A 13,269-nucleotide genomic window follows, 5' to 3' on the forward strand; every position below is an offset into this window, starting at 1 on the left:
TCATCTAAAAATTAACAGTGCACGGAATGTATTTTCGAAAAAAATTACCCTTGTATAATTTTATATGATTCTTTTTACAATTTACATAATATAATTAATGACATTGCACCGTGTAACAGGGCTGGTTTGAGTGCTCACAAAAATCAAGTTTTACCCTGTCATATTTTTGATGTGCCTGCTCTATGAAGCCAAGAACCTGTAGTGCATCTGATGTCGTTGTTTTCCTTTCAAAATTATTATAATGAAAATCAGAATGTTTAAAGTTTCTCTATTGAATTTTTTCATGTATTGCTCTGATTTCGTTTTACACAAAGGACGGAGTTACGATTGCTCGATATTTTAAGCGTCTATCATTTTCAGATCTCATTTTCACATTTTTTTGTGGCCGAGAAAGGGGGCCCAAAACAAAGTTTTTTTTACTTCGAAAGAGATGGAACACTTGTCCCCAGCTGCTTCGCCTATGGTAAAAGCCTTCAGAAAGACATGACACCTATCCGAACACATTATTCGGACTCTAAGCAATCTTTGCTCTTACTCCTATCGAATTCTACATTCTGAGCGCGGGACCACATAAAATTTTGATGAAAAATGAAGATATTAACCCGAGTACTGCATTTTGCAAAACTGCACTAATAAGTGCCAAACGTGTTATTTATCAAGTCAACAAAAAAATCTTTCATAAATTTTATGTCTAGGTTCTTTTTACTTGAGGAATTGGAGTGTTGATGTCGGAGTTTACAGATCGTCTCTTTTGGATATCAATTAAATAAGAACGAAATAACAAAAAAAAAGACATATAAAAATCTTCGAAGAAAAAACCCCGATGAACTCTATTAAGAAAGTTTAAGGAGAACCTCATACCGGACAGGGAATCAAAACAAAATGGTGTATATCTACCGTTTATAGAGACAAAACCAAGCAAGTTGAAACATTTACGTAATAAATATTTTTTAGTATTAATTTATATGGACATAAACATGCAAATTTCTGTTAAATATACTACAGAAATTGCATTCCTGAATTAGGATATTAGAATATAACAAAAGGACAAATGCGAATGAATGATTCATTAACTTACATTCAAAAGGTTTTAAATGTAATTAGGTATACGGTTTCCTATCTATACTCAACAACAAAAACTATTACACCACCTTATTAGAGTCAATTGTATAAACTGCGAAGACGTGATTTAAATATAGATATTTGAGCAAAATTTTCTGGTACACGAACACATCAAATCGGTTAAAACGAGGAAGAAAACATTTTGCAAGTTTGTACATACATATATAAGTTGGGGGTTTTTTGTAAAGTAATTTCACGATTTATGATGTACAAAGTATTTTTCTGTCAAAATGCATTTACTAATTACATTCTCCACAGGTCATTCAGCAACGATCAATCAATGAATCACACAAGTGTTTATCATAAAAAAATTAAAAAAAAAAAAACACGCACCAAGTACATCTGTTACTAAGGAATAAACCGTGTGCACATGTTTTTTGTTGTGTCTATTCTCGGAAAGTTTTAGGAAGTGTAATCAAATGTTACGAAAAAAAATGGCATGTTAATCAATCCGCTGAGTATAAATCTGATTGACAATAGCCAAGTTTGAATGTGTTGACAAGTTTGTATCTAAATGCACAAAGATCTTATAGTATATTTAAATCGAAGGGTGATTCAAGGCGTAAAATCTTCACAATATGCTGCCCTGAATAATTCATCAGATCTTCACAGAATCACAACACGAAACATTTAAATTCAATCTAATAATCAATATAGTTTGCTTTGATTTAGATTTTGGATTTTTTATTTGTGGAAAAAAATATAGTTTTAAACAAAAATTGATGTTTATGTGCTATGGTTATAGATTCATATGCACGGATTCGGAACTACATTAACACAAAGGTAGGTAATAATGAGGAAATATTATGGAGGGAAAATTTTGAATTTTAGCCTAGCCTTTCGGATGAAGAGAAGAAATTTTATTTCATATATAGTGAGCACATCTAAGAAAACTGGGTTAAAATTGTGTGCATGTCATTTGTTGTGGTGTTGCTACTTTTTTATGGCTAATACATCTATTTTAAAGGTTAGTTTCATTGATAAAAAATCCCATTTTCTTGTTGTCAAATTAGCATACTGTCTTGATGGTCTCGTGCTGATTTAACCGTCTTGAGAGAGTTAAGGACATACTATACAGTTTTGATCCTGTATTTACATTTATATAAACATTTCCATATAGACTATTTTTTACCTGATTAAATCAAATATGTAATAAAAAAATAAACCTTCATGTGCTACTTTTTGAGTAAAAGGAGTTCGAAATTTTGTATATTTGCTCAAAATTCGGATTTGTGGTCGTATCTTTCGAAAGAAAGACATAACTTTTTTGTTTTAAAAGATAAAGACAAATTGTTTTTTGTGAAATAATTTTTAATTTCTGTATTTTATAAATATCTTCAAAATTTTTCCTTTTTTTTTTTGTTTAGAAATAACTCACATTTGTCAAATGTTCACGAATGTAGAAAAAAAAAACGTCACTTTTGGCTGTATATTTATCAAAGTGGGGCGTCCGTTTGACTGCGGGATTTACAAGTATACATAGGAGATGTTAAATGCGATGCCTTGTGTAGAGAGTGCCACGCTCTCTGTACGTTAAGAACCCTTGTAAAAGAGGAACGAAAGATACCAAAGGGACAGTCAAACTCATAAATCTAAAACAAACTGACAACGCCATGGCTAAAAATGATAAGGACAAAAAAAAACCAACAGCACACATGACACAACATAGAAAACTAAAGAATAAACAACACGAACCCCACCAAAAAACTAGGGGTGATCTCAGGTGCTCCGGAAGGGTAGACAGATCCTGCACCACATGTGGCACCCGTCGTGTTGCTTATGTGATAACAAATCCGGTAAATAGTCTAATTCGGTAGGTCACATTCATGAAAGGGAAGGGGATTGTAGTTACGACGAAAGGAACATATCCGATATCATTTGTGAAACGGTTATTCCATAACGGTCAACCAACTCGTGATGATTTCAACTTCACCATTTGGAACTCTTGGTTTAATAGCTTCCTTGTGAGCAGCAACCCTCTATCAAGAAAATCATGATCGGAAAAGCAAGCACGGGAATATCGTATCAATTGGGAGATATATACCCCGTATGCAGGTTCTGCAGGAATGTTGCTACTTAAAAATGGAAAGTTCACAATTAGAAAGCTGAAATCATCTCTTTTGTCGTAAAGTTTTGTTTTCAACCGACCCTCATTGTCAATTTCTAGATGTAAGTCCAGATATGAGGCCGACTTAACTGTATCTGTAGTATCCTTTATCTCTAGCTCGATGTAACCAGTCTTTTGGGGTTCGTATGTGGTCTGTTGCAAAGAAAATGTGTCCATATACTGATTATTTGGCACTCTAATTTTTTCAGACCTTTAACCCCTTATTAATTCTTTATGTTTTCTCATGTTTCTGTAGTATTGGTTTATTATTATATTTTCTGTAAACCCTGACTAGACCCTTAAATACCGTTATTTAGGTTTACTATAATCTATTTAAAAATACATAAATTTGAAGTTCTTTGAATTGTTCCTAATATCATTCAAACATCCCCCTTCAGCCTGTATATAATATTAGGATGTTTGTCATGTTTTTCTATCATATTTGATTTCTTTGTGGGTCTTTTCAATTAATGGAAATATTTATGGCATAAATGAAGGGACGTGTTTGTAGCATATTACTGTATCCATCCCGTCATGCCATGTCAAGTTCGATGCTGTATCCGCATTCTCCTTTGTGAACTTGTTCCATTATCTCTTGTCCTTCTACATTGTGATGGACGAAAATGACTTTTCGATTCGTTCATTTTTGCGGTATCATCAATGATGTAGTGGGACCAAGATGCAACATTTATCACTCCCCATTTACCTCTTTCATGTTAAAGTGCATCTATATCTTCTTATCTTGTATGTATCATTAAAAAAGTAAATGCAGTTAAGCTTCAACGCTAAGGTCTGAAAAATAAATGCAGACTTAGAAGATACATTTTTCTCAGCATTGCTGGCCCATTTTTATATTGTTGGCCCATTTTTCTATTACTGGCCCATTTTTATACTGTTCACAATCTTCCATGTTTTTTGTTTGACATGATATGTATTTAGATGTATTTATATATTTGTGCTAATCTATCAGTTAAATCACAAAGTCTACAGTTTATATTATTCAAAATTATTATAGATTTGGCCCCCTATCGAGGTGTATGTACTTTTAAATAAACCAGGTACAGAGTTTGATGTGAACCCCCCATTATGGAGTTGAGTAGAACGAACTTGTATATAAATATGAATAAAGAATATATTAAGTGAACACATGCTTGACACATTTCAATTATAATTTGAAACATGATCATTTAAATAAAATTACAAATAAATGTAAAGATATCTAAAGACCGAAACAACTTTTATGTAAATTCAAAAGATAGGCAATTCAATTGTCGGAACTAGATATATATCATTATTGTTAAACGCATAATACCACACTGCGTTAACAATATAGGCCAATAAAAAAATGTTAACGTCCAACCGTTTCACCTCTTACACAAATAAGGGGAAAACAAGGCATTTTAAACTAATAAGAAAAACACAAAGGTCCCCCGCATGCATGTAATATAAATGTTCGAGTTTTCACCATATCCATTTACGAAAAATTAAGTGCTTACATATAGCTGAGTTGAATTTTTATTTAAAACATACAATATCACAACAAAACAAAACTACTTTCTCTTTTTCCCCCTATTTTTCACAGTAATATATTGGAGAAGGTTCACGAAGGGTTAAAATTGGCCCTGATTTTTTTTATGTTTTTAAAATTTGGGCAAAAAATTACAAATGTCACATAAAAATACTTGTGATAATACTACTAAGACAAAAATATTTTTTCTGGCACTTTCCTTTACTATTTATGGAGCAATGACCCCTTAAATGAGCATAATTTGTATTAAAAGGTCAATTTTGGTACTTTTTTTCCATAATTTTAATTGTTTTTGGCATAATTAACCTTGGCCTCCATCTACGATCCAAAAAGTTTTTATATTGAAATCTATATCAAAATTGGAATCTTTTGGTTACAACACATTCTGGATCGTAAGTGGCGGCCAAGGTGCTTCAAAAGCTTTTAGGTCTGAAAATTGCACAAAATCACCATATTTTGACAAATTGTCCAAAATGGGCTTACTTTGGCGAATATCTTGTAGTCTTATGAAAAGAAATGATATATTTAGCATTTATACTTTTGAAATAGACCCATTTACGAACCAAATTGAGACCTTTTTGGTGTTTTATGATAAAGTTGATATTTTAGGCCATTTTGTGCCATTAGTGAACCTTGTCCAAATTTACTGCCTGAACTATTTGCCATTGGACGTAAAGAAAAAGCAATCAGTCAATCAGTTTGAATGTGTCGTGTTACGTTATAGCAAATGTAGCATTGCAAAACTATTTTCTGTAACATGCATGTTCAGCTACCTGATTGCATATTAAAAGGAATCGAGAAAACATAAACTAGCTTGATTCATTTCATGACAATTATACGAATTGTTTTTATTTTACACTGCAAGTTATGCAATTAACATGTATACTTAAATTCTATCTGACATCCCTCGTGTTTCTTCAGAAATCTTACGACAAGTCACAAATTCGATCCTCTAAAACATATCTTTGGATAAAAACCATTTAGGTTGCTTTATTTTTAGCATTATTTTTTCGCATAACGAATCCCGCTGTAAATAAAGGCAAGCCATAAATAGATATAAGAAGATGAGGCATTAGTCATGTTAGTGCCAATGAGACAACTCTCCACCCGACTCAGAATTTGTAAAAGTTAACCATTAGGTCTTCGACTGTTCACACCGAACAAGCAAGCTATAAAGGGCCCCAAAATAACTAGTGCAAAATCATGCTTTAAAACAAAACCACAGAAAAAGAAATCCTTTGCCTAAGGTTTAAAGGTGACTTGTCAGTGCATGATTGATTTGCAATCTATCAGATATTGTGACTGAACGAGGACTTCGAAAATAAGACTGTCCCTTTAAATTCTCATATATGGTTATAAGTTAATTTAAATTTTCATATGGTTTTAAACATACACAAATGAGGATTACTGCAAAGTTTCATACATGTATAATGTTATATCATTATTCCGGAATAAATTTATACAAATTAATGGTAAGCTTGTTATTTGTATTCAAGATACTTTAATTTTTTTTAATCTTTCTTACATCAGGGCTTCAATGTAATCTTAACTTTTTTCTCAAAGCTCAGTCAGTTTATATATTTAAAATATAAGGAAACACGGGTTTAACTATACAGTGCCATGTCAGGAAGTATGTATTTTTCAAATTTTTAGGGCATTTTTCTTTATCTTTTAAAATAACGCTTAATCAATTAATTCTATAATCTACATAATTTTTTTCTGTAACGTGATTATTTTTTTATTTTGTATATTTACATTATTCATGTTTGAAATCAGTTTTGTAATACCTAATTCTTTACTTTTCCACAGTTGTTCTTGATACTTTAAACTCCATTATTCTCTACACTAATCTGTATTCATTTCTTTTTCGTATACTCTCTTTTCTGTAACCCCAATCCAAACCGTTCTGGAATAACAAAAATCGTTCTAAATCGTGGCCAAAAGCATACTTAACAATCTATGAAATACCCGAAGTCTGTGTATGTGATGTTGGACATATTCAATACTGTCTTTTTATTACTGTTTATTATACTATCTAAATGTTCAAAATTCTACTTTGTCAAAGTTATATAAATCATTTTATTTTCATGTTTTATGTTTGTAAAACTAGTCATATATATAGACAGAGAGAATATACGCTATTTCATTTTTAACAAATAGTAAACCAGGAATGAACGGTTCAACCTAGGTGCAAGAGTCGATATTTTCTTAATTCTCCACATATTTACAAGTGGTACTTCTTTCTCCTCCGTCGGACCTATATAACACAACTGCAAGACAAGACCAACTTGAAAGTAACAGTCGAAAGTACAAAATTCTGAAAACTATTAATTTACTAGACAGTCAGTGTGATTTTTATTTATGTATACATATCAGTTGTCACATATAGATATCAATATTAAAATATCATTTTAATCAAACACCATTTAATATATTATTTCAAAGGATTAATATAGTTTTATATTTATTTTTTAAACATTTACTAATGTAGTAAGTAAGTTGGTATATATGTACTAAGTGAAAATAAAGTAATTACAATGCATGATTTTCAATTGCTTATTATATTTATCAAGTGTTTGTATAACAAATGGAGCTAGGGTTCAAATGCATATATTCAAATTCGAGTACCGTCAAAATATAACAATATCCAAAAATCAGTGTTTGTTTTGTCATTTACTTGTAATCCTTTAAATAAGACTGAATGACGTCATGTAACAACTTGTAATAATGTGACAGATTATATAGTATTTTCTATCAACATATACAGAGGACATATGCCATCATGACTAAATGTATTTTCAAAACACTTATTTCATTTTTTAATATTTTCCCGATTTTTCGCCGGTTTGATGTTGAATGTGCATAATTGTGCTACACCAGATCGATTTTTAGGTTATGTACTTTATTAAAACTTGAATGCCAGAACACTACCGAGAAATGACACGATGATTGGTGCCCTTAGCTGTAGCAGCAAGACTAATACTATAAATGCACATATTAATGTTGTTTTTGTTTGAGGTTTTTTTTGTGGGGGGGGGGGGGGTGGACTAACTCGTACAATTTGTTTACATCAATGTTCCACTTTACAAACATGCTCAACCATGCAAAATTCGTTATTTCAAAATATTTATCCATAACAGTTTAAATGATATCTCTATCGATGATGTATCATTCACGATTATTCTTTTGTGGGTAAATTTCAGTGTAGATTCTGGACATTTGATGTTTGTTATGAAAGCAAACAGTTCTTTTTAATGTGGCATACACCAGGAAGAAAACAAAATCACAATTGAACAATTTCAGGGCATCGTATACGGCCTCCAACAATGAGAAAAACAAATGCCGCATGGCAACCTATACCAAAAAAAAAATAGAAATGACAAATGTTTAAAACATTTCAATCGAGTATGAATGCAAATTGTTAGCTTTAAAATATTTAAAATTTTCACCATTTCTCTTTTTTTCAGTCAGCTGGTATACCTGATGTATGATTTCGTTGACATCTGATTAGCAGATTATTTAAATAAGCTGTTTACCTGGGGAGGGATTTCATTAACACATCTAATTAGCAGATAATGCAAATGAGCTTATGGAATCTGTGAAAACACCGCACATTCTCCCAATAATTAACCGAGAAGATTTCACTAGGTCTCATACGCAGGTATTCAAGCAGACGATCGACAATCCACGTGATCATGACCTCAAAAGAAGACAGACATTGTGGTCGTTTCAAAATAGAAATCGTGGTGTTCAAAGAAATTTAAAAGGACAAGATAATAATGAATCTTTAAGTGATGCTGATTTAAACGAAAATAACACTGCCGAAGACGAAAACAAGGGAAAACTTCAAAAACGAATTAGCTTTCCCAGACTCAAACAAAGAGTCAAAGAGGCTTTTGCGTCGCCCGTTTCAGATGAAACAAGCAACGTAAAAAGGGAGTATTCTTCCGCATTACGAATAGGCACCAATTTGTATGAACAGCTGAGGATAAAACAAAAGTTAGACAAAAGGAACAGTTTTCCAAAAGACCGACCTTTACTAAAATCTGTCGATAAATTTCCAGAGGTGACTTCATCGCTAACAAAATTAAGCTACCTAAAAGCAGCAAAAAATGTGGTTCACTATGGCGGAGGATTCTTCGGACGAAGTAGTTATGCAGAGAGGAGATACATGGACTTCCGTCGTTCACAGACGATGCTTAGTCCATCAGAGTCAAGAACAGTGAACAGCGAATCTAATTTGGCTAAGAAACCTATTTATGGATCTTTAAAACAATTAAATTTGGATGATAAACAAAGATTTAAGTGCAAGTCAGACAGTGAATCGTGTGAGGTACTGAAAGTTTGTTCACATGAAATAAGCGATAGAGGCTTGGAAGAACATCGGACGAGTCACCATTCGACACAAAAAAGAAAATTTGAGAAAGAAAATGATGATAAGTCCAAAAAATCAAAAGAAGATATCATAGAAATTGAACATTTGTCAGAAAAATATTCAATAGATTTTAGTAAAACTTACTTAGAAGATCTTCAACAAAAACCCGTTGATGTAAGTTCTGAAGAGGACGTCATTCGAAACGGAGCATGGCAAAAAGATATCGATTTAATCGTTGCCCGACACGATGTAGAAACGCTAAACGGACGAAAGAATACGAAAGGAAATATTATGCTTGCCAAAGCATCTCAGACAGGAAAATCTGAAACATCCGAAGGACGACCCCAATCGAACGTCAGTTTAGATATGCCTGATGACCAGTTTGGTCCGTCTTCATATAAGCCCGATGAAGTAACACATAGGATGTTAAATGGGGCGTATTGTATAAATCCGTACAAATGGACTTCTAGGTCATCTCTTACTGCGGGTGATAGGACATGGGTTGAAAAAGCCATGGAAAGAACAGACATAATTGACACGACCATTTATGATGGCTTTGCTCGCAAGAAGTCCAAATCCATGATAAAAAATAGTGACCATATAGGAAAAGAAAAATCAACAGTTTCGTCGAAGCCACCGTAACAATTTTGTGTGAGCGTTTTTCTTGTGCAATGTTTTAACATTTTGTTACATGTATTATATATTTATTCTAATATTTTGTTACTATATAATTTCAATAACGATAGCTGAGTGTGTCACTCATGTTGAAGGCATTGGAAAATTCGATTCAAGGGGCCAATAAAGGGTCAATCATTAAAGTCAACTACTCTCAATATATACCTTATTATATAGATATAGGAAGATGTGATATGAATGCCAATGAGACAACTCTCCATCCAAGTAACATTTTATAAAAGTAAACCATTATAGGTTAAGGTACGACCTTCAACACGGAGCCTTGGCTCACACCGAACAGCAAGCTATAAAAGGCCCCGAAAATTACTAGTGTTAAAATTTAAACGGGGAAAAACAACGGTCTACTCTATATAAAAACGAGAAACGAAAAACCCTTTTGATCTAAAATAAATAAACGACAACCACTGAACATCAGATTCCTGACTTAGGACAGGTGCAACGGGATTAAACGTTTTAATGGTACCAAACCTTCTCCCTTTTTTTTTTTTTAAGGAAGACACATTATTGTTTAATAATATGAGTCCGTGTAATTATGAGTTTTGTTGTTCTGATTTATAAAAAAAGAAGATGTGGTATGATTGCCAATGAGACAACTATCCACAAAAGACCAAATGACACAGACATTAACAACTACAGGTCACCGTACGGCCTTCAACAATGAGCAAAGCCCATACCGCATAGTCAGCTATAAAAGGCCCCGATAAGACAATGTAAAACAATTCAAACAAGAAAACTAACGGCCTTATTTATGTAAAAAAAAATGGACGAAAAACAAATATGTAACACATAAAAAAACGACAACCACTGAATTACAGGCTCCTGACTTGGGACAAGCACATACATAAATAATGTGGCGGGGTTAAACATGTTAGCGGGATCCCAACCCTCCCCCTAACCTGGGACAGTGGTATAACAGTACAACATAAGAACGACCTATAAAAATCAGTCGAAAAAGGCTTAACTCGTGAGATGGACAAAACATACAAGTGGACGTGGCCAGGTACTTATACATCCCGACACAAAAAGACACAATGAACAGATCTGAGAGTACTCGCAGTTATCGGACAGCTAGTTCAAAGTCACTAACAACTAATAATAAAAATCATGCATCTAAGACTAAACTACCAAAGCGTACACATCCAACATCTAATGGATTTAGTGTAAAGACGTCATAAACAGTCAGAGAAAAACATGACATTGTGCAATGCCAAGTTACAGGTATCGACAGATTGTAGATCCATGTATATGTATATGTATATAATATACTAATAATATTTAGTTGGCTTTTAATTTACTGATAACAAGATCAATATTTATACCAATAAAAACAATATTCAATGATCTTATTACAGTGTTGAATAGGTTTACCTTTTATAATACTTTCTAACACACCGTATGGCAGCGACGCCGGATATAGGTTCTAGCTGAAGTTAATAAATATTTTAAAATACTATCTGCCTCACATATTAATACATAATAATAAGTGTCCGTGCACATAGAAAATTACGATATTGTGTATGTAAAGAGGGTGATAAATGAATATAAGGAATAAATATCTACCCGTAAGAAGCATAAATCAGTCTTTTTTCAGATAACAAGTAATCGATGAATCTTTTTCCCGGTACTGTATGGTAGTTTTTTTTTTGTATCTCCAAATTTAATTTGTTAATCATATGTGATTTGGCTCAGGTTATCCTCATAAATGACCAAACAACAAGCCATCATATTTCATTTTCGTCTTGCAATAATTGATTTGTTTTTAATAACAATAAGGGCATATCATGCGCTCTAATTGGTGCATTTGAATATTTTATTGATAATCATTCTCTTTGTTTCCAATATTAATTCAGTGCCTTTACCATAAAATTGAGAATGGAAACAGGGAATGGGTCAAAAAGACAACAACCCAACCAGAAAAGCAGACAACAGCCCAAGGCCACAAAAGTTTTTATTTTTTTTTAAAGCGAGAAAATCCCACATCAGGAGAACTACAATTACCAACCCTCTAAACACCTTTATTGTCATGTTTTTCTATAATTTCAATGAAGTAAGGAGGAGTTAAAATGCAGATAAAAAGTACGGACAAACAAACGAAAATGGCTACCATGAATGCAATATATAATTCCGTTTCACAAAACTGAAAAATATTTCTACGAGATTTATATGGTAAGAATCAAGATATAAAAAAAAGATGTGGCATGATTGCCAAATGAGACAACTCTCCACAAGAGACCAAATGACACAAAAAATAACAACTATAGATCACCGTACGGCCTTCAACGATGAGCTTAGCTCATATCGCATAGTCAGCTATAAAAGGCCCCGAAATGACAATGTAAAACAATTCAAACGTGAAAACTAACGGCCTTATTTATGTACAAAAAATGAACGAAAAACAAACGACAACCACTGAACTACAGGCTCCTGACTCGGGACAGGCGCATACATACATAATGTGGCGGGGTTAAACATGTTAGCGGGACCCAACCCTCCCCTAACCTGGGACAGTGTTATAACAATACAAAAGGTTAAGCGTTTCAGAGATGAATAAATGTTTAGAATTTTACATGTAGCTATAGGCAGACATTTATTACAATTTAAACATTTAGCGGTTGTCAATAAATATTCATATATATATATACTAGTTTGTACATATATTCATATAATTTGTATATATGAAATAGAGAATGGAAATGGGAATGAGTCAAAGAGACAGCCAATCGACCAAAGAGCAGAAACAGCTGAAGGCCACCAATGGGTCTTCAATACAGCGAGAAAATTCGCACCCGAAGGCGTGCTTCAGCTAGCACCTTAACAAAAATATGTACTTGTTCAATGATAAAGGACGTCATCCTTAACTCCAAAATATATATAAACTAAAACTAAAAATCATACAAGACTAACAAAGGCCAGAGGCTGTTCACTTGGGACAGGCGCAAAACTGCGGCGGTGGTTAAACGTGTTTTTTTTTTGTTTTTTTTTGTAATCTCAACCCTCCAAACATCTAGCCAATGTAGAAAAATCAAACACAGTTGTAGCAATACACACAGTAAAAATATATATATATATAGGGTCAATAATCGGATGTCATAGTAATAATGTATTAAAAAAGAACCTTGCAAAATATAAGAACATCGCAAAAACATTTATTTAACTATTGTTTGCATAACGATTGAAACAAAGTACATTTTGTGTAAAGCTTATAAAATATGTAAATGGCCTTTTTGAACGAGATGTATTTAATTAAGGTGAAGACTCAGTAGTGTAAAAAATAATTGCACGACTAGCAACAACAAAAAGTTTAAAAGTGTTTCACCCTTTGATCTATACAAAAAAAGAGAACTTGCCATTGAGACAACTATTCGCTTAAGACCGAATCTCTATAGGCCACTCTACAGCTTTTACCAATTAGCCAAACGTATACCGCATAGTTAACAATGA

At 32.9% G+C, this 13,269-nt stretch overlaps 1 protein-coding gene across 2 annotated transcripts; it reads left to right on the plus strand.

Moving 5' to 3' along the window:
* The first annotated feature begins 6,076 nt into the window (after positions 1 to 6,076).
* LOC143076655 (uncharacterized) lies at positions 6,077 to 9,877 on the plus strand. Of its 2 annotated transcripts, none has more exons than XM_076252498.1 (2): positions 6,077 to 6,229; positions 8,225 to 9,877. In XM_076252498.1, the coding sequence occupies exon 2, from the start codon at positions 8,347 to 8,349 to the stop codon at positions 9,772 to 9,774; it is 1,428 nt and encodes a 475-aa protein (XP_076108613.1). In that variant the 5' UTR covers positions 6,077 to 6,229; positions 8,225 to 8,346; the 3' UTR covers positions 9,775 to 9,877. The 2 variants fall into 2 exon arrangements, with proteins under 2 accessions (XP_076108613.1, XP_076108614.1); XM_076252499.1 differs by lacking the exon at positions 6,077 to 6,229 and adding an exon at positions 6,314 to 6,387.
* The last annotated feature ends 3,392 nt before the right edge of the window (positions 9,878 to 13,269 follow it).

Source organism: Mytilus galloprovincialis, chromosome 5, assembly GCF_965363235.1.
Source record: "Mytilus galloprovincialis chromosome 5, xbMytGall1.hap1.1, whole genome shotgun sequence".
NCBI lineage: Eukaryota > Metazoa > Mollusca > Bivalvia > Mytilida > Mytilidae > Mytilus > Mytilus galloprovincialis.